The 21,982-nt window shown below is 49.0% G+C and overlaps 1 protein-coding gene across 5 annotated transcripts in view; it reads right to left on the reverse strand.

The window, feature by feature from the left end:
- Positions 1 to 21,740, reverse strand: part of LOC117348267 (dynamin-1-like protein) — a 76,646-nt gene extending 54,906 nt beyond the window's left edge. For 2 of the 5 annotated variants that reach the window (XR_004536951.1, XM_033920187.1), the window contains exons 1-6: positions 21,622 to 21,740; positions 20,101 to 20,205; positions 19,247 to 19,394; positions 18,096 to 18,142; positions 16,504 to 16,575; positions 6,369 to 6,455 (exon numbers count right to left, since the gene is read on the reverse strand). Coding sequence is in view for 4 of the 5 variants with exons in the window: in XM_033920187.1 (XP_033776078.1) it covers positions 6,369 to 6,455; positions 16,504 to 16,575; positions 18,096 to 18,142; positions 19,247 to 19,394; positions 20,101 to 20,205; positions 21,622 to 21,696 (534 nt within the window). In the remaining variant the exon portion in view is untranslated. Of the gene's footprint in view, positions 1 to 6,368; positions 6,456 to 16,503; positions 16,576 to 18,095; positions 18,143 to 19,246; positions 19,395 to 20,100; positions 20,206 to 20,913; positions 21,506 to 21,621 lie in introns of those variants that run through there. The other 3 variants (XM_033920178.1, XM_033920205.1, XM_033920195.1) reach the window with 3 other exon arrangements.
- Positions 21,741 to 21,982: the final 242 nt, after the last annotated feature.

The following is a 21,982-nucleotide window of genomic DNA, read 5'->3' on the forward strand; positions in this document are numbered from 1 at the left end:
AGATATATTTTGGGGCTGGTATACAAGTCATGCAGCAGAATTTTGAATGGATTGAAGAAGAAAGAGATGATTTTCAATTAAATATCATACCCCTTTGATCTCCTTATTATACTATCTATATAGCACAGTTACTTACCGTAACAGGTGTTATCCAGGGACAGCAGGCAGATATTCTTAACGCATGGGTGACGTCACCGACGGAGCCCCGGTACGGACACTTTTAACTAGAAAGTTCTAGTTGGCCGCACCGCGCATGTGCGAGTGCCTTCCCGCCCGATGGAGGAGTGCGTGGTCCCCAGTTAAGATAAGCCAGCTAAGAAGCCAACCCGGGGAGTTGGGAGGGACGTAAGAATATCTGCCTGTTGTCCCTGGATAACACCTGTTACGGTAAGTAACTGTGCTTTATCCCAGGATAAGCAGGCAGCATATTCTTAACGCATGGGTGACCTCTAAGCGAACAGAAAGGGAAGGAGGGATGGTTGGCCATTAGGAAAATAAATTATGTAACACAGATTGGCCGAAGGGTCCATCCCGTCTGGAGAAGGTATCCAGACAGTAGTGAGTAGTGAATGTATGAACTGAGGACCAAGTGGCAGCCTTGCAGATTTCCTCGATGGGCGTGGAACGGAGGAAAGCCACAGAAGCAGCCATAGCTCTGACCCTGTGGGCCGTGACAGCACCTTCCAGTGAGAGATCGGCCCGAGCATAACAGAACGCAATGCAGGCAGCAAGCCAGTTGGAAAGCGTCCGTTTAGAGACAGGACGACCTAGACGGTTAGGGTCGAAGGTCAAAAAGAGCTGATGGGACGAGCGGTGAGCCCTGGTACGATCAAGCTAGTATGCAAGGGCACGCTTACAGTCCAGCGTGTGAAATGCCTGTTCTCCAGGATGAGAATGGGGCTTAGGGAAAAAGTCAGGCAACACAATGGACTGGTTGAGGTGAAATTCCGAGACCACCTTGGGAAGGAATTTAGGATGGGTACGCAGAACCACCTTGTCATGGTGAAAAACAGTGAAAGGTGGGTCAGCAACCAGTGCATGCAGCTCACTAACCCTCCTGGCAGAGGTGATGGCAATGAGGAAAAGCACCTTCCATGTAAGAAATTTGAGCGAAGTTGTGGCAAGAGGCTCAAAAGGAGGTTTCATTAGGGCTGATAAAACCACATTCAGGTCCCAGACGACTGGAGGAGGCTTCAGAGGTGGTTTGACATTGAAGAGGCCTCTCATGAATCGGGAAACCAGGGGATGAGCTGTGAGAGGTTTTCCGAGGATAGGCTCATGAAACGCAGTGATGGCACTGAGGTGGACTCTGATTGAGGTAGACTTGAGGCCAGCGTTGGACAGAGAGAACAAATAGTCCAGTACAGTTTCCACCGCCAATGAGGTGGGATCGTGGTGATGTAGTAGACACCAGGAGGAGAACCGGGTCCACTTCTGATGGTAACATTGGAGGGTGGCCGGTTTCCTGGAGGCATTCAAAATACGACGAACAGGCTGAGACAGATTCTCTGGAGAGGTCAGCCCGAGAGAAACCAAGCTGTCAGGTAGAGCGAGGACAGATTGGGATGCAGTAGAGACTGATGCTGCTGTGTAAGTAGAGTAGGAAACACAGGAAGAGGAATGGGTTCTCTGGAGCAGGAGGGAGAACCAGTGTTGGCGAGGCCACCGAGGGGCGATGAGAATCATGGTGGTTCTGTCCCTGCGGAGTTTGAATAACGTCCGCAACATCAGAGGCAGTGGAGGAAAGGCATAGAGGAACCAATCCGTCCAGTTGAGCAGGAATGCATCCGGGGCCAGACGATGAGGAGAGAAGAGTCTGGAACAGAAATGGGGCAGCTGATAGTTGTGAGGAGCTACAAAGAGGTCCACCTGAGGAGTGCCCCATCGAGCAAAGATGGAGCGGAGTGTGGGAGGATCCAGAGTCCACTCGTGAGGTTGAAGGATGCGGCTGAGATTGTCGGCCAGTGAGTTCTGTTCGCCCTAGATATAGACAGCCTTGAGGAAGAGACTGTGGGCCGTGGCCCAGGTCCAGATGCGGATTGTCTCCTGGGAGAGGAGGGGAGATCCGGTGCCGCTTTGCTTGTTTATGTAGTACATGGCGACTTGGTTGTCTGTGCACAGGAGAAGAACCTGAGGGTAGAGAAGGTGCTGGAAGGCCTTGAGAGCATAGAACATGGCCCTGAGTTCCAGGAAATTGATGTGATGTCGACACTCCTGAGGGGTCCAGAGACCCTGGGTGCGAAGATCTCCCAGGTAAGCTCCCCATGCATAGGGGGAGGCATCTGTGGCTATGATCATGGAGTGAGGGGGTAGATGAAAGAGTAGACCCCTGGAAAGATTGGAGGAGTTCAACCACCATTGAAGAGATTGCTGAAGAGACGATGACACAGAGATGGGATGAGAAAGAGGATCCGTGGTCTGTGACCATTGGTTGGCTAGAGTCCACTGAGGTGTCCTGAGGTGGAGTCGCGCCAGAGGAAGCACATGGACCGTCGAGGCCATATGGCCCATGAGGACCATCATCTGCCGAGCTGGAATGGAGTGACGAAGGAGCACCTGACGGCAGAGGTGGAGCAGGGTTCGTTGGCGGTCGGAGGGGAGAAACGCCCTCATCAGAGTTGTGTCGAGAACGGCTCCAATGAACTGAAGTCGCTGTGTGGGAAGCAGATGCGACTTGGGGTAGTTGATCTCGAGCCCCAGGAGATGGAGGAAGGAGATGGTGTGCTGAGTGGCTTGTAGCACAAGTGGAGACGTAGGTGCTTTCACCAACCAATCGTCCAAGTAGGGGAACACCTGGAGGTTGTGAGACCTGAGAAAGGCCGCCACCACAATAAGACACTTGGTGAACACCCTGGGCGATGATGCGAGGCCAAAGGGTAGCACTTTGTACTGATAGTGGCGGTGCTGTATCTGAAATCGGAGGTAGCGACGTGAAGTCGGATGGATTGGGATGTGAGTGTAGGCCTCCTTGAGGTCTAGGGAGCATAGCCAGTCGTGTTGAGAGAGAAAAGGGTAAAGTGTGGCAAGGGAGAGCATTCTGAACTTTTCCTTGACCAGACACTTGTTGAGGGCCCGGAGATCAAGGATGGGACGGAGGTCTCCTGTCTTCTTGGGAACCAGGAAGTAGCGGGAGTAGAATCCCTGACCCCTTTGGTCTGAGGGTACCTCTTCGATGGCGTTGAGAAGAAGGAGGGAGTGGACCTCCCTCAGGAGGAGGGAGGATTGGGAGGAGTGGAAAGCAGACTCTATGGGAGGACTGTCTGGTGGAAGAGTCTGAAAGTTGAGAGAGTAGCCGTGGCGAATGATGTTGAGGACCCACTGGTCTGATGTGATGACTTCCCAACGGCTGAGGAAAAGTTGGAGGCGTCCTCCGATAGGCTGAGGAAGAGGCAATGATGGTGGGAGACTGGCTATGCCCTGGAGAAAAGAGTCAAAAGGGTTGAGATGGTTTTGACGGAGGGAGAGGCTTGGCAGGTTGGTGAGACTGGGAGCGAGCCTGAGTTTGATGCTGGTGACGAGGTCGGCGAGGCTGCTGTTGTGGCGGGTTGAGAGGTCTGGCCGAGAACCTGCGCTGGTAGGAGGACTGCTGTCTGTAGGGGCGAGCAGGCGGAGTCTTCTTTTTAGGTTTCACCAGAGTATCCCACCTAGTCTCGTGTGCCGAGAGTTTCTGGGTTGTTGAGTCCAGGGACTCCCCGAAGAGTTCATCACCAAGACAAGGTGCGTTAGCCAGGCGGTCTTGATGGTTGATGTCGAGGTCAGAAACCCTCAGCCAGGCCAGACGCCGCATGGCAACAGCCATGGCAGATGCTCGAAAGAGGTCAGCTCAAACGAGTCATAAATGGAGTGTACCATGAATTTCCGGAGTTGGAGCAGACTGGAAATTTGCTGTTGGAAGAGGGGGACTTTACGTTCAGGGATGTATTTCTGTAAGGAGGAGAGTTGTTGCACCAGATGCTTCATGTAGAAGGAGAAGTGAAAGGTGTAATTATTTGCCCTGTTGGCCAGCATGGCATTCTGGAAAAGGCGCTTGCCAAACTTATCTATAGTTTTCCCCTCTCTGCCAGGAGGGGTAGAGGCATAGACACTGGAGCCCTGAGTTTTCTTTAAGGTGGACTCCACCAGGAGAGATTCATGGGGCAATTGAGGCTTGTCAAACCCTGGGATCGGAATGACCCGGTACAAGCTATCCAGTTTGCGAGGGGCCCCGGGGACAGTGAGGGGGTTCTCCCAATTTTTGTAAAAAGTTTCCCGTAGGATGTCGTGGACGGGTAACTTAAGGAATTCCTTGGGAGGTTGCTCAAAGTCTAGGGCATCGAGAAAAGCCTGGGACTTTTTAGAGTCGGACTCTAAGGGAATGGAAAGAGCAGCCGACATCTCCCTGAGGAATTTGGTGAAAGAGGATTGTTCGGGTTTTGAACCGGTATCAGCCACCGAGGGTTCCTCGTCTGTCGATGAAGCGTCTTCCTCAGTACCGGGCGGGGATTCTTCCCATAAGTCCGGGTCCCTGATGTCAGGGTGCACACGGCGGGACGTTGGTGTGGAGGGCTCGGCATTGCGGGTCTTGGAGAGAGACTTGCCGGAGCGTACCGAGGCGGTACCGGGAGAGGAAGACCGGCGCCGGTCCGGGTGCCGAGAAGGGTCGGTATCAGAGCGGGCCTGCACCGTAGGATGGGAACGGTGTGGTTCAGCCGAGAGCACTGGCATGGAAGTGTTGAGCGGTACCGAGGGGGTCGACACCGATGGGATCGTGCGAGGCTCGGACCGGTCCGGTACCGGAAGGTGTGGGGCCAACATTGCCGGCAACAGGTGCTGGAGTTGCTGCTGCAGCTGTCGTTGCAATTGGGCTTGGAGTATGGCCGCGATGCGGTCTTCCAAGGGAGGCACCGGTACCGCTTTTTTCTTCTTCGGTACCATAGGTGCCGCTCCACGCTCCGGCGATGAGGAGGCCGATGACGAGGCACTCACCGATATCGGAGCGTAGCGTTTGTGGGGTCGGCGCGGTGCCGTGAGGACCGGAGTCGCAGTCGTGGCAGGAGGGCGCTCAAGGGAAGTGGAAGGCTTCTTAGCTGGCTTACCTAGGGCCAGCAACCCCGAAGAAGGATCTGGCATCGTCGAAGTAGTCGGTGCCGACTTTTGTGGTGCTGTCGACGTCGCGGCAGGTTCCATGGCAGATCCAGTACCGAAAAGAATATTTTGCTGGATCTGCCTATTTTTCAATGTGCGTTTTTTAAGAGTAGCACAGCGGGTGCAGGTGTCAGCCCGATGATCCGGACCCAAGCACTGCAGGCACCAATTGTGCGGGTCGGTGAGAGAGATCGGGCGTGCACACCGCTGGCACTTCTTAAAGCCCGGCTGAGGGGGCATGAAGGGAAACACAGTCTCCGCAAAATCGAAGACGGAGGCCTGTATGGTGGCAACAGGCCCCGCTGGGGCCGGCCTGAAAAAATAAAGAAAACTCGACGAGTTTTTTTTTTTTTTTTAAATAAAAGAGAAGGAACCCGAAGGGAAACAGAGAAAATAAAAACAAAAAATACGCGAGCGGGAAGGCAAACACTGATTTTTCAACGGCCGTTGAAAACACATGCGTCTTCTTCGCTCCGTGGAAACGAAGAAACTGGGGACCACGCACTCCTCCGTCGGGCGGGAAGGCACTCGCGCATGCGCGGTGCGGCCAACTAGAACTTTCTAGTTAAAAGTGTCCGTACCGGGGCTCCGTCGGTGAAGTCACCCATGTGTTAAGAATATGCTGCCTGCTTGTCCTGGGATAAATATTTTTATTTTTTTTTTTAATTTCTTTATTCTTTTTCAAACTTACATCAAGTGCACAAAAAGAACATGAAATATTATCATATAACACTTGAACATCATACATTATATTCCTGAACTAAAATTTCCTGAACTAAAAAAAAGTTGTCATGAAATTTGAAGCTTTAGCAGGGAATCATTCTTTAGAGAATTTTTTTAGGGGGGTGGGAGAGGAACTCCTTTTCTCTCAAGTAGCCAAATGGTTCTTGTCATTATTTGGAGGTTATATCATCTGTCTTTTGAATGTGGATAAACTACTTCACGATACAGAACTTCAGCTTCTCATTTCAATAAACAAAGATGGTTAATAAAACAAAATCAAACATTAAAACAATATTTCATTATTACCATACTACTCTGCAAAATAAAAAGAGTTTGCTTAGACTGATAAACTCAAATAAGAAGAAATTTGTCTTCAATATAAAAGGGAAAGCATACCTAAGCTTAGTTGCTTGGAATTCGAAAGAGAAATCAAAAATCCCTCTACTGAAAGCCTTCTTTCCCCAAAAGCACTGCAATACAGTTTTTCTGTTCCAAGGATTAGTTCAAATTAAATATTTCACCTTTGTAAGCCCTGGTAGATCCACCAGCGTCAAGTTTAGCACATTAGGGCTGAAAATCTTCAAATGTAAGGGCTCTGGACTGATCCCCTGCAAAGCAATCAGGGAGAGATGCTAAAGTACAAAATATATATACATGATGTTAAGGAGCACGAGTGACACAAAGTGAGGAAGAAACACAGACAGACAAAGATAAATGGATAACGAAAAGACACACCCCTATGCCTGTGTTTGCTAATTGTCCTGTAAGCTTTCACTCTGAAGTGGAGGTGTAGTTTATTGGTTAGAACAGCAGGCTGAAGGCAGGGTTCAAATCCCACTGATACATCAATCGATATTGGTTCAGTCACTTAACTCTCCATTGCTTTAGGTACAAACACAGTGGATGCCCTCAGAGGATAGAGAAATAGAAATACAGTGGTACCTCGGTTTACGAGTGCACCGGTTTGCGAGTGTTTTGCAAGACGAGCAAAACATTTGCAAAATCGGTGCCTCGGAAACCGAGCATGGCTCGATTTACGAGCACCCCCCCCTGCAATCCGGCACCCCCCTGCCTCGAACCGACCCCCCCCCCCCGACACGATTGGGCACCCCCCCGACACAATCCGATATCCCCCCCGACACAATTGAGCACCCCCACGCCGCTTCTTACCCTCATCTGGGCTCTTGAAGATCTGCCTACTCGTCTGCTGGGCCTTGAAGGCCTGCGAGTTCACATTCTGAACGTGAGCGTGAACTCGCAGGCCTTGAGCATGCTCAGATGCTCAAGGCCCAGCAGACGAGAAGGCAGATCTTCAAGAGCCCAGATGAGGGTAAGAAGCGGCGTGGAGGTGCTCAATTGTGTCGGGGAGATATCGGATTGTGTCGGGGGGTGCCCAATCGTGTCGGGGGGGGGGGGGGGGTCGGTTCGAGGCAGGGGGGTGCCGGATTGCGGGGGGGGGGGTGTCGAATCGTGGGGGGGGGTGCCGGTTCGAGGCAGGGGGGGTGCCGGATCGCAGGGGGGGTGCCTGATCGCAGGGGGGGCCTTCGAGGGGAGCAATGCCGGTTCTCGGGGGGGGGGGGGGGAACGCATCAAAGCGAGTTTCATTATTTCCTATGGGGAAACTCGCTTTGATAAACGAGCATTTTGGATTACGAGCATGCTCCTGGAACGGATTATGCTCGTAATCCAAGGTACCACTGTACCTATTTTACCTGAATGTTTCTAGGTTTAAGGTTTTTTTTATTGAATTTTTTTTTCCATTTAACAACAAGTGTCATAAATTTTCATACAATTATCTTAACAATACACTTGATATTTTTATAATATATTTTATATATAACATTTCTTGTCTTATTTTTCTTATGGTTTTATATATCATATAATTGTAATTATTTTTCTTATAAAGTTATACAATATATATATTGTAATGATTTTATCAATTATTATTTAAATATGAACCTTTTCCCCCTCCCTTTATTACGTTATTTTCATGTAAGAATATCATCTATTATAATATTTTATTTATAATGTATGATAAAGAGAATAATTCCCTCCCCTTAACCCCTCCCCCCTCCTTCTTTATACTATTTTCTTATCATGGGAAAATGAAATTCAAATATTGCAATATTCTGTTAATGGTCCCCAAATCTTCTTGAACTTATTCATATATCCTTTTTGTGTTGCAAATGCATGTTCCATCTTATATATATGGCAAACTGAGTTCCACCAGAAAGCAATGTTACTTACCGTAACAGTTGTTATCCAGGGACAGCAGGCAGCTATTCTCACTAGTGGGTGATGTCATCCGACAGAGCCCCGACACGGACATCTTGAAAGCATGTCTTGCTTGAAGAAACTTAGAAGTTTCGAGATGCCCGCACCGCGCATGCGCCAGTGCCTTCCCGCCCGATGAACCGGGCGTGTCTCCTCAGTTCAGGTAGCTAGCCTGAGAAGCCAACCCAGGGGAGGTGGGTGGGACGTGAGAATAGCTGCCTGCTGTCCCTGGATAACAACTGTTACGGTAAGTAACATTGCTTTATCCCAGGACAAGCAGGCAGGTATTCTCACTAGTGGGTGACCTCCAAGCTAACCCCAATGGGATGGTGGGAGAGTTGGCAATTTCAAGAGAATAAATTTTGTAACACTGTTTGGCCAAACTGTCCATCCCGTCTGGAAAAAGTGTTCAGACAATAATGAGAGGTGAATGTATGAACCGAGGACCAAGTGGCAGCTTTACAAATCTCCTCAATCGGTGTCGATCTGAGGAAGGCTACAGAGGCTGCCATTGCTCTGACCTTATGGGCCGTGACCTTACAGGGAAGGGATAATCCAGCCTGGGCATAGCAGGAAGAGATACAAGCCGCCATCCAGTTAGAGATGGTGCGCTTCGATACAGGTCGTCCCAACTTGTTTGGATCAAAGGAGACGAAAAGTTGAGGAGCAGTTCTGCGAGGCTTTGTGCGATCCAAGTAGAAAGCTAAAGCACGTTTACAGTCCAGAGTGTGCAAAGCAGCTTCCCCAGGATGAGAATGAGGCTTTGGAAAGAACACTGGAAGCACGATGGATTGGTTGATGTGAAATTCGGAGACCACTTTAGGCAGGAATTTCGGATGAGTACGAAGAACCACCTTGTCATGATGGAATACAGTGAACGGTGGATCCGCCACTAGGGCCTGAAGCTCACTGACGCGGCGAGCAGACGTGAGGGCCACCAGAAAAACCACCTTCCAGGTGAGATACTTAAGTGGAGCCTTGTTGAGAGGTTCAAACGGAGGCTTCATGAGATGAGACAGGACAACATTGAGATCCCAAACCACAGGAGGAGGTTTGATAGGAGGGTTGACATGAAAAAGACCTTTCATAAATCTGGAAACCACAGGATGAGCAGACAAAGGTTTCCCCTGAAGAGGCTGATGGAAAGCCGCAATAGCACTCAGGTGGACTCGTATGGAGGTAGACTTGAGACCAGACTGAGATAGGTGTAGAAGGTAGTCCAATACAGAAGAAAGGGAAGCTCGCTGAGGTTCCGTGGCATTGGAAATACACCAGGAGGAGAATCTAGTCCATTTTTGGGAGTAGCATTGTCGAGTAGCAGGCTTCCTAGAAGCCTCCAAGACCTCCCTCACTGCTTGAGAAAACTGGTGAGGAGTTATGTTGAAAGGAACCAAGCTGTCAGGTGGAGGGACTGCAGATTGGGATGAAGTAGTGAACCTTGATGTTGAGTGAGTAGTGAAGGAAACACTGGAAGAAGTATGGGCTCCCTGCTGCTGAGTTGAAGTAGAAGGGAGAACCAGGGTTGTCTGGGCCACCGAGGAGCAATCAGAATCATGGTGGCATGGTCTGATCTCAACTTGACCAGAGTCTTCTGAATGAGAGGAAAAGGAGGAAACGCATATAGGAAGCGATTCCCCCAACCCAGCAGAAAAGCGTCTGCCTCGAGGCGGAGAGGAGTGTAGATCCTGGAGCAAAACTGAGGCAGCTTGAAGTTGTGGGGGGCTGCAAAGAGGTCTATCTGAGGTGTCCCCCACTGTGCAAATATCTGATGAAGGGGTTTGGAATTGAGCGTCCATTCGTGAGGTTGGAGAAGACGACTCAATTTGTCTGCCAAGACATTGTCCTTCCCCTGAATGTAGACAGCCCTGAGGAAGGTGTTGTGGCGGACCGCCCAATCCCAGACTCGAAGAGCTTCCTGGCAGAGGGAGGCCGAGCCCGTGCCCCCTTGCTTGTTTACATAATACATGGCGACCTGATTTTCGGTGCGAATCAGGACCACCAGGTCGTGAAGCAGATGTTGAAAAGCCTGAAGAGCATTGAAGATGGCTCTGAGCTCCAGAAGATTGATTTGATGGAGTCGTTCCGCACTGGTCCAGAACCCTTGAGTGCGAAGACCATCCAGATGAGCTCCCCATGCATAGTTCGATGAATCGGTCGTGAGAACTTTCTGGTGGGGAGGAGAGTGAAACAGCAAACCTCTGGATAGATTCGAAGAGGTCATCCACCAGAGAAGAGACTGCCGTAGAGCAGGAGTGACTACAATGTGGCGGGACAACGGGTCGGACATCTGAGTCCACTGAGATGCCAAGGTCCATTGAGGAATTCTGAGATGTAGTCTGGCAAAAGGCGTCACATGAACTGTGGATGCCATGTGACCCAAGAGGACCATCATGTGTCTCGCTGAGATGGACGGGCGAGAAGACACCGATTGGCAGAGTAGAAGAAGAGCATCCATGCGCTGAGGAGGAAGGAACGCTCGAAGTTGGATGGTATCCAGGACCGCCCCGATGAAGGGGAGAGTCTGGGTGGGCTGAAGATGTGACTTGGGAAAGTTGATCTCGAAGCCCAAGTTCTGCAGAAAACAAATTGTAGTCAAGGTCGCCAAAATGACCTCTGGGGCCGACGGGGCCTTGATGAGCCAGTCGTCGAGGTATGGAAACACCTGGAGACCCATGTTCCGGAGTGCAGCGGCCACCACCACCAGACACTTCGTGAAGACTCTGGGCGAAGAGGAAAGGCCAAATGGAAGCACTCGATACTGCAGATGCAGATGTCCCACCCGAAATCTGAGGAACTTGCGGGAGGCCGGATGAATCGGGATGTGAGTGTAGGCCTCCTTGAGGTCCAGAGAGCATAACCAATCGTTCTGCTCGAGGAGGGGATAGAGAGAGGCAAGAGTCAGCATACGGAACCGCTCCTTGACCAAAAACTTGTTGAGGACTCGAAGGTCCAAAATGGGCCGCAGATCGCCCGTCTTCTTCGGAACCAGGAAATATCGGGAGTAAAACCCTTGGTTCTGCTGATCTAACGGGACTGGCTCGACGGCCCGAAGCCGAAGCAAGGCCTGAGCCTCCTGGAGAAGAAGGGCGGTCTGCGTTAAGTTGGAAGGATACTCTCTTGGAGGGTGGTCCGGGGAGACCCGTTGGAAATGAAGAGAGTATCCCTCTCTTACGATGGTAAGGACCCAAAGGTCTGTGGTGATTGACTCCCATCGATGACAAAAATGATGGAGACGACCCCCTATGGGAAAAACAGGGGAAGACAGAACGTTGGTTATGCTCCCTGGAAGAGAGTCAAAAAGGCTGAGTAGCCTTGGGCGCAGCCGGCATCTGAGGCTTCTGCTGAGTCTTCTGCGGAGGCTGTCTCTTCGCAGGCTGTCTCGCAGGAGGAGTCTGCCTCTGTTGATAACGCCGCTGGTAAATCTGAGGCGGTCTAGATGGACGAGACTGCTGAGGTTTCGGTTTAGGACGTAGAATAGACTGAAAAGACTTTTCATGGTCCGACAGCTTTTTAGTAACAGTTTCGATAGACTCATCAAATAGATCCGCTCCTGCACAAGGTACATTTGCAAGTCTGTCTTGGAGGTTCGGATCCATATCGATGGTTCGAAGCCAAGCCAGGCGACGCATGGCAACCGAACATGCCGCAGCTCGAGCCGAGAGCTCAAAGGCATCGTAGGAGGATTGCATCAGTTGAAGGCGTAATTGGGACAGGGTCGCCACCACCTCTTCAAACTGGAAACGAGCCTGAGCATCGATGAAAGGAATGAACTTGCGGAGCATCGGCAAGAAAAAATCCAAGTATGAAGAGAAGAAAAAGTTGTAGTTGAGTACTCGAGTCGCCATCATCGAGTTCTGATAGATACGTCTACCAAACTTATCCATCGTTCTCCCCTCTCTGCCCGAAGGCACGGAAGCATAGACTTGGGAGGGATGAGAACGTTTGAGAGAGGACTCGACTAGAAGGGACTGATGAGAAAGTTGAGCTCCCTCAAACCCCTTGTGGTGAACGATGCGGTATCGAGCATCCAGTTTACTGGGAACTGCCGGTAAGGAATACGGTGTCTCAAAACAGCGCATGAAAGTCTGGTCCAGCAGCTTGTGTAGAGGAAGCCGAAGTGTCTCCGCCGGAGGGTGAGGTAAATGCATGGTGTCCAAATACTCTTTAGAATATTTGGACCCAGTGTCCAAAGTCACATCCAAGTCATCCGCCATCTGTCGGAGAAAGGATGAGAAAGACAATTGGTCTGCCAAGGCCGGCCGACGAGACGGGCTAGAAGACATGGAAGCCTCCGGGTCCAGGGAGAGCTGAGATCGGCAGGGAGAATAGGAGGTAGATGGTTCCTCATACTCCGGTCCTTCCGGCTGGGACACATCCGACGAGGAGTATCCCAAACGCTGCATCTTCTTCTGCGGAGACACCTCCGAATGACGTGAGGAGTGCCGAGAAGAGTGCCGAGATCGATGCCCCTCCCGGTGACGGGACGGAGAACGAGATCTTCTATGCATCGATTGGTCCTTTGAAGCCTCAAAGGAATGGATAGGGCTCGATGCAGTGGATCGTAGAGGTGGCAGAGATGCGGATTCACGCAGCGCCACCCAGGTCTGGTATGGAGTGCGGAAGAACTCCTCCTGCGATGCAGTATGCCCAGGACTACGATTATCATGAGCCGCCCTAGCACCCTGTTGGCGTGGAGGTGTGATGGGCTCCAAAGGTGGCATCTCAGGAAGGGAAGCCCTCCTGGAGGATTCCGCCGCCCTCCGCCGATCCCCCTCGTCGAGCAGAGAGATCGAACGACGAGGAGGAGGGGGAGGGGGCGGACCGCCCTCTGAAACCGGGGTCGGAAGCTCACCGTGAATGTTGGCGATAAGCCGGGGTCCCATAGTGCGCATAAGCTCGACAAACTGAGCTTCTAGCAGGGAACGAAGCGAAGCCGATATGGAGGGATCCGCACCGAAAGGGGGTCCTCCTGTATGGTCTTCGCGTTCCTTCGTGGCCAAGTGCTTCTGCTTGCTAGCTTTAGGCACTTTGATGACCACAGGAGGGACAGTGGAAGGCGGTACCTGAACCGAGGAGACGGAAGCAGGCGCCGATGTTGAACTCGATGCTGAAGCCAGTGCGAACGATGCGGGTTCACGATGCTCGATGCAGGAGTCGTCGATGCAGGTTTCGAACGGACCGGCGAAACCTCAACAGCCGCAGTAGCAGAGATGTCCTTGGCAGTCTCCATCTTGAACATCGACTCCCAGAGCAAGCAGCGCCGCTTAAACGAGCGCGCAGTGAGCGTGGAACAAGGCCGGCACGATTTCGGAACGTGTTCCGGACCAAGACACTGAAGGCAGCGTCGGTGAGGGTCCGTCAGCGAAATCGCACGCTGGCACTTGCTGCACTTTTTAAAACCGGTGATTGGTCGGGACATAGGCCGGAAAATCGACGCTGCAAGGTCGAAGCCGCTAGGCCGCAGCCACGAGGCCGGCCCGGCCGAACCGCCGGAAGAAATAATTTTAAGTTTTTTTTTTTTTTTTTTAGAAAAATAAAGTAAAATTGAAAGAAAATCAAAGAAATAAACAGAAACGCGGGTTAATTAGAAGGCAAAAACTGAATTTCAGTCAGCGCAGAATGAAGTACAAACTTCTCAGCTCCGCGGAAAGAAAAGAACTGAGGAGACACGCCCGGTTCATCGGGCGGGAAGGCACTGGCGCATGCGCGGTGCGGGCATCTCGAAACTTCTAAGTTTCTTCAAGCAAGACATGCTTTCAAGATGTCCGTGTCGGGGCTCTGTCGGATGACATCACCCACTAGTGAGAATACCTGCCTGCTTGTCCTGGGATAAATTATAGTTCAATCTGTCCCAATTTTTCCAATTATGTGTAATTTGCTGTACTGCTATTCCAGTCATTATAAATAAAAGTTTGTTGTTATTTGATGAGATTTGACTATGGGCTCTCATTGTAGTACCAAATAGAATTGTATCATATGTCAAGGCTACTGGATTTTCTAACATCCTATTTATTTGGGGCCAAATTGATTTCCAAAATGTTAATATGAATGGACAATAGAATAAAAGATGATCTAATGTCCCTGCTTCTAGATGACAAAATGCCAGCATCTATTAGACTTAGAGCTATCAATTCTATGCAAACGTGTAGGGGTCCATAGAGCTCTATGTAAAATAAAAAACCAAGTTTGTCTCATAGATGTTTCAAGGTTAAAGTTTATTAAAAAAAATTTATACCGCTTAATCAAATTTATAGGCGGTGTACAATGCAAAAATTTCCATAAAAACAAATTAAAATTAGAAGTACTGTACTAAACAAAGACCAGGATAGGTTAATAAAACGCATAACAAAACATATGAACTTACTTCACACAAATGGGAAAAAAGGGCTAGAACTACAATCTTTGAGGAAAAGAGCACAGTAAAAGAGGAAAAACAATAGGTGATGGTAAAAAGCTGTAAAGCTCTGTTTAAGGACAGTTAGGGCCTGATTCTCCAAAGTGCGTCCCGATTTTAGGCAGCTGTAGGCGTCCTACAGCTGTCTAATCAGCCAATCGGGATGCACATTTTTTAAAAAAATGCTCCCCAGGCAGGCCGCCTATATTGAAGGCGAGGCCCTGATTCTGTATAGGACGCCCGGGAGAGGTGTCCTATTCAGAATCGGCCTACACTAAACCCCGATTCTGTAACCGGCGTCCATGTTACAGACGCTGGTTAGAGAATCGGGTTAGATTAGACATGGCCCGCTACACTTATCGCGGCAAGGGATCTCTCTGCCGCTATAAGTATAGCGGGCCGGGGCCCCCTGTCCGATCGCTGGCAGGAGGGTGCCCAAACCCTCCTTCCAGAAGATGCCCCGCCCCCCCGACACTGTCGACCGCCCCCCCCCCGACACTACCAACCGCCCCCCCCGACATTACCGATCTCCTCCCACCCCGACACGACCGATCGCTGGCAGGAGGGTGCCCAAACCCTCCTGACAGAAGATGCCCCCCCCCCGACAATATCGATCGCTGGCAGGAGGGTGCCCAATCCCTCCTGCCCAAAGACGCACCCTCCCCCCCCCCGACAATATCGATCGCTGGCAGGAGGGTGCCCAATCCCTCCTGCCTGAAGACGCACCCTCCCCCCCCAACAATATCGATCGCTGGCAGGAGGGTGCCCAATCTCTCCTGCCTGAAGACGCACCCTCCCCTCCCCGACAATATCGATCGCTGGCAGGAGGGTGCCCAATCCCTCCTGCCCGAAGACGCACCCTCTCCCCCCCCTCGGCGCTAACAACCCCCAAACCTCCACCCCATCAAACTAACCTTTTCTTAAGGCCAGATGGGTCTTGCCCGTCCAGCCGGCAGGCCCGCCTCATTTCGACGAGGCGTGCCTGCCGGCTGGACGGGCAAGACCCATCTGGCCTTAAGAAAAGGTTAGTTTGGTGGGGTGGAGGTTTGGGGGTTGTTAGCGCCGGGGGAGGGTGCGTCTTCGGGCAAGAAGGATTGGGCACCCTCCTGCCAGCGATCGGTAGTGTCGGGGGGGGGGGGCGGTCGGTAATGGCGGGGGAGGGCATCTTCTGGCAGGAGGGTTTGGGCACCCTCCTGCCAGCGATCGGACAGGCCGCGGCCCGCTATACTTATAGCGGCAGAGAGATCCCTTGCCGCAATAAGTATAGCGGCCGCGTCTACTTACAATGTAGACCAGCATTTTGCTGGCCTACATTTTAAGCGTTTCTTCCTCTACTTGGGAGATGTGTAGGGCCTCCTAGGTTCGCCTAAGGCCCGCCTAAGGCCCTTGGGCGAGCTTAGGCGTCTTGCGGGTCTCCCTAGGCTCCCGGAGGCGCCTTCAATATAGGCGGCCTGCCTGGGGAGCATTTAAAAAAAAAAAAACGTGCATCCCAATTGGCTGATTAGACAGCTGTAGGACGCCTACAGCTGCCTAAAATCGGGACGCACTTTGGAGAATCAGGCCCTTATTGTCCAAAAGCATCCTGGAACAAGAATGCAACTCACCTTGAGCTACTACTGAAAAGGGGTGAGCTAAATATGAACCACCTGTTACTGGTACATACCCTTGCCATCCTCCCTCATACTGCAAGATCAATTTGTGCTTAAGGTGAGTATCTGCTTCACCAGGTCCCTTCCTTGTTTTATAGGAAAGGGGATAGAATCTGATATACTATCTTTCTATGGTTACAATCAAAGTGGATTATATACAGGTACTGTACTTATTTTGTACCTAGGGAAATGGAAGTGTAAGTGACTTGCCCAGAGTCACAAGGAATTGAACCTGGGAACTCAACTTGGTTCCCTAATTATAAAGGTCTATGCCTGGCTTCCTTGCCCTGTCTCACTTCACCAGTATTATAAACAGTTCCCAAATGGCAAATGATGTACCTTGTTAGTTCCAGTGATTCTTTCTGTCTCCTCTTCAATTTCATTTCTCACATCATTAAAATCAGTAAACACCTGAAAAAAATCATTTATAGCAAAAATTTGAGCCTGTTCCAGGATGATTCTACTACATCACACATTCCTCCTGAGGAGAAATATACTCCAAGCTACACTCATAAAGAAGTGGGATATGTAGCATCCTACACGAATTATAAGTAGGGATTTGTCTCATGCTGCACTGAGCAGATGGAAGAACTGCTGCACACTTCACTGAGGGCTAGATTCTCAAAAATTTGCATTAAAAACTGATGTAGCTGTTATTGTAGCGATTTTTAAAAAGCGAGTCATTCTTCAAAAAACACTCATGCAAATAAAGTTGGTGGAGAGTAGCGAAGGTTCACTAAATTTGCACTAGTGATAGCGATGGGCACATGTGCAGAACAAAAGCAAAAAAAAAAACAACCCCCCAAAAAAACCCCACAACAAATCGAGCTGCCGAAGTCAAGAACCCCCCCCCCCCCACCTGACATTCCCCACCCCCCGGGCAGCGGGAGAGATGCCCACTCTCTCCTGCCACCAAGCAACGCACCCCCCAACAGCGGGAGAGATGCCCACTCCTTACGGCCAGCAGACCTGCCTCTTCAAAATGGTGGGCCATCCCCTTCACAGTGCATCATGAGATGCACCAAGGAGGGACCTGAGGCTCTCACTGGCCCATGTTGTTTCTATCCTATGAGAGGGGCCTTAGGTGTCTGGGCCAATCAGAGCCTTAGGCCCCTCCCCAGATGCACCAGGCAGGGCCCTAAGGCCTAGGTTATTTCAGGCCCCTCCTATGGGATGTAACAGTGTCGGGTGATTGTATGACACGGCAGGAGGGTGGGGTATCTCTCCTGCTGATCTTCAATTTGGATTTTTTTTTTTAATTATTATTTTAATTTGCAAGGAGGGGTGTGGAGTCTGAGCTGTCAAACCATACTTTCCTGTCAGTGCCTGATCCAATCAGGCACTGATCAGAAAATAAGGCAATGACAGCTCAGACCTGTTGGCAAATTTTGGCCACAAATGTGGCACAATGAGGTTAGAAAATTACTCGGAGTGATCATTTTAATATTAAATGACCTTGTTGTACTACTTTTGCATGGCAGTATCGGAGACTGCTAGAAAATTCGGAAAAGACCTTGGTAAGCCGTTTTAATAATTTGCCGCTAAAATACATGCATGCTAAACCGGCTGGAACCAGTTTAGCAAGCACGTTTAAAGGCAGATTTTAATTTTGAGAATCTGCTCCCGAGTGGGGAAGGAGATAAGGATCTATCCCATGTTGTACTAAGGAGGAAATAGGAACTGCCTCTTACTGCACTGAGGTTAGGGCGTTGATCTATTACAGGTTGTACTGAGACAAGAAGTGTTCTACCCCAGGCTACACTTTATGTAAAGACTAAAGAATTATCTACTGATGTACAGATGATGTACAGAAAAGAGGAGGCTATCAAACTTCACTCTTGGGAAAAGATGGATTCTAGTCTGCATGGCCTTTAGTCAGCACTGACTAATTGTTTAGAGATGCTTTCTCTGTTTTTAGTCATGACAGATACCTTATGTTTGCTGTGCAGGAATGTTGCCCATGCCTCTGGAACAGTACCTGAAGATAGCAAGAAACTGTTAGTGAATCCTCAACAAGCCACCCCACAAAGCCAAGTCTCATTCCTTTCTTCACAAGAACTCAAAGAAATACCCAAGTAAATAGGGATACAGCAAAAGGTCAGCTCTCATCTTAACATAAGAATAGCCTTACTGGGTCAGACCAATAGTCCATCTAGCCCAGTATCCCGTCTTCACGGAGGCCAATCCAAGTCACAAGTACCTAGCAAAAACCTAAATAGTAGCAGTATTCCATGCCACCGAACCAGGGCAAGCAGTGGCTTCTCCCATGTCTGTCTCAACAGCAGACTATAGACTTTTCCTCCAGGAAATTTGTCCAAACCTTTTTTTAAAAAAAAACCAGCTCATTAACTGCTCCTACCACATCCTCTGGCAATGTGTTCCAGACCTTAACTATTCTGAGTGAAAAAATATTTCCTCCTATTGGTTTTAAAATTATTACTCTGTAATTTATCAACTGTCCGCTAGTCTTTGTAAATTTTAATGCAGAAAAAACAACGATCCACTTGTACCTGTTCTATACCACTCAGGATTTTGTAGACTATAATCATATCTTCCCTCAGCCATCTCTCTTCCAAGCTGAAGAATCCTAACCTCTTTAATCTTTCCTCATATGAAAGGAGTTTCATCCCTTTATCATCTTGGTCGCTCTTCTTTGAATCTTCTCTAGTGCCACTATATATTTTTGAAGATAAGAAGACTAGAAATGAACACAATACTCAAGGTGAGGTCACACCATCGTTTACCATCCCTTTTCTAATATCTTGCTTGCTTTTTTGGCTGCTGCATTACATTCGGTGGAAGGTTTCAACATGTTGTTCATAATGACACCAGATCTTTTTCTTGAGCATTGACCTTTTAGGTTGTTCTTACACCAGCTGATTATACGCCCCCTCCTTTCACCTAGCTATAGTCTCCTCTGACACTAAGTTTTACCTTATCATCTTCCCTTGCTTCCCACCATCTCACAGCAGTTTTGTTCTTTACTTCTACTCCCCTCACTAAAGTCAATCCCTTCCCCTCCTCCTCTCATTGCAGTTTCCACCTCTCCTTCTCCTGGAACATTATTCTGAAAGTTTCTTACTTGTATCTCCACTAGTTGCCTTCTGAACCTCAGAAGGCGTGATATGAACCAGCTGCAGAACCAAAGGCCTCCGAGTTACCACTCCTGGTCCTCTTGGCAAAAAGTCCCGGCCCACAATGCTCTCCAGTACCGAGCTCTTTCCACAGCTCTGCGAGAAAATAAAATGCATATACATGTTATCAGAACTTTGTGCAACCGACTAAAAAAAAAAAATGGAGATATACTCTCTGCTTTAATGTGGTCTCCATCTCAGGAGTCTTATGTAAAAAAGCACCTCCCACTGCCAGGTCATATATTATGGGACAGGAAAGAACAGCAATGACAGGCTACTACCAGACTGGAAAATGTGTTTCTTTTACCCAAAGTCAGAAACAAAGCCCTTTGAATATCAGGCCCTATATTCTCTACTTAACTTGACACATGAAATGTGAAAACAGATGGGTGAAAATGGCATCCTTTATGAAACATGTACTGGGTAAATTTCTAGAAAAGCAACAGTATCCGCCAAATTCAAGGCTTTCTCCATGTCTCACCTCATAAGCAAAACTCAGGATGTGTGCTCCGATATTAATCCAATCCTAATACTACTATTAATCATTTCTATAGTGCTACTAGATGTACGCAGCCTACATTTCATGGCAAATGAATGTATATGTTATGTACATGTACTCATATGTGAATCTAATACATTTTAAATCAGAGTGCTAACCATAGCACTAATTTGAGCTAACAAAAAAGGGCTGAGGTCAAACATCAGGGTCCAATCACAAAAAAGGCTTTTTTAAAGCCTTTGCACATGTATCTATGCAGACATATAGAAAGAAAATGTAGATTACAATCCTCAGTGGCATTACCTGAGAGCCGATAACTACAATCTGTGGTAACTGTATGACTTCTGCTCCTACGGTGATGAAAATTTCCTGTAGTTTGTTGATCACTGGAATCAGAGTCTCCATTTTCTGGCAGTGTTTTTAAAAGAAAGAAAACACAGAAGAAAGCAAGGATCAAAGTTTTCTTCTAGTTTTAGTTATGTCCCAGAGATGATATGATGATAGTGACAATCTGGGAAGGAGGCAACAAGCCTACTGGAAGTAGGAGCAGTGATACTATTCCTAGGAGACAATCAGTTCATTCAAACTTTTTCAATTACATAAATTCCTTAACACTAATGCTTAGTAAAAAGGCAGATTACACTCAATCAAAGAGTAGGCCCTTAGTAACCAGATCAGCTGCTCAGTAAGATCTTTAGCAATAGGGTCAGTTTCTGAGGGACAGGATTCAGTCCTAACAGTCATTTATTTATTGGCAGGGGCAATTGCTTGGTGACAGAGGTAGGTCTCTAATAAAAGGAATGATGCTGGAAGCAGTTCTTAATAATGGAAAGGATTCTGGATTTTGTACAGTAGTTCAAAGCAAGTTATATTCAGATACAGACTGTATTTCTCTGTGCCCTGGGGGCTTTCAATTTGGGTTTGTACCCGAGAGGCAAAGGAGGATTAAGTGACACCCCCTCCCCCCAAAATACAGCTACAGCAGGATTTGAACCAGGTTTCCCTGATGCTCAACCTGTCTAACCATTAGGTTGGCTGGCTACAGATGTTCCTAATATGAGTCAGTTGCTTGGTCACACATACAGGTCCATAGAAACAGAGTAGGTTGTTCAATACCGGATTTATCTCCAATACGAGAGCTGGATGCTTGGCAATGGAAGTTGATCCTTAGTAACGGGGTTTGTTGCTCATTCTTAGAGCAGGTCCCCAATAAGGAACCAGTGGTTTGGTGAGGGCGTCTCCAAAGAAATGGGGTCAACTGCTTGGCGACTGAGAATATCTGTAGTAACAGATTCAGTGACGGGGCAGGACTCTAGTAACATGGTCAGATGTCCTCAGAGGGTATATGTAATAAGAGGAGCTGATTTTTGGCAGCGGGGTAGCCGTCAGTTGCTCTTCCGGAGGTCACCCATTCTCTCTCTCTCTGCTAAAGCTCAGCTTCAGTCATTGCAATCAAGCAACCCTGTCCAGACCTTCTTCTTCCTGTGTTCCACTTCCTCTCGTCTGATAGGTCCAAATCTGCTTCAATCATTTCGCCCTAAAGATGCGATTGGTGAGAAACCAAGATGCGAGCCTCCCCGAGTCGTACTCCTCTCATTGGCTGTTCGTGTCAGTTGGCGAGACCGTCCTGGCTTGGATTCAGTGACGTCACTGCAAAGGTTGTTCGTGCGGCGGCCCGGCAATGGGGCTGCCCTGCTCTACTACTATTTTTTTTTTTTTTTTTTAATCACAGCGTCTATCTATCTCAAGGTGTTCTTATTTGTGGTCTAGTTTCTGCGCAGGTGCCTTTTATCTAGGAAGGAACGAGGACAGCCATTGACCTACCTGGAAGCTTCTCGCGGCGTGCGACCGGCGTACGACTGCTTTAGTGCTGGGAAGGGCACGTGCAGCAATTGTCATGTCAATAAAGTTATCCGAATCTGAGTGGCTGGCGGACAGACTAGGCGTTGCCGGAAATTAGCAATGTTTTTACATTTAGCTCACACCTTCCGAGGTTTTACTGCCCACCTTTAGGAAATTATTGCGAGTTCAAATGAAGAGATGAGAGGTGGAAAAGTGTAGGACCTAGCAGAGGTTCTGGTGACGCTGTGACCCTGAGCAAGTCACTCCCCCTCCCCAACCACATACACACACATTGCAAACCCTTAGCGCGGTTTTTAGCGGCGGTAAGTGTTCCAATGCTCAT

This window comes from Geotrypetes seraphini, chromosome 1 (assembly GCF_902459505.1).
Source record: "Geotrypetes seraphini chromosome 1, aGeoSer1.1, whole genome shotgun sequence".
Taxonomy (NCBI): Eukaryota; Metazoa; Chordata; class Amphibia; order Gymnophiona; family Dermophiidae; genus Geotrypetes; species Geotrypetes seraphini.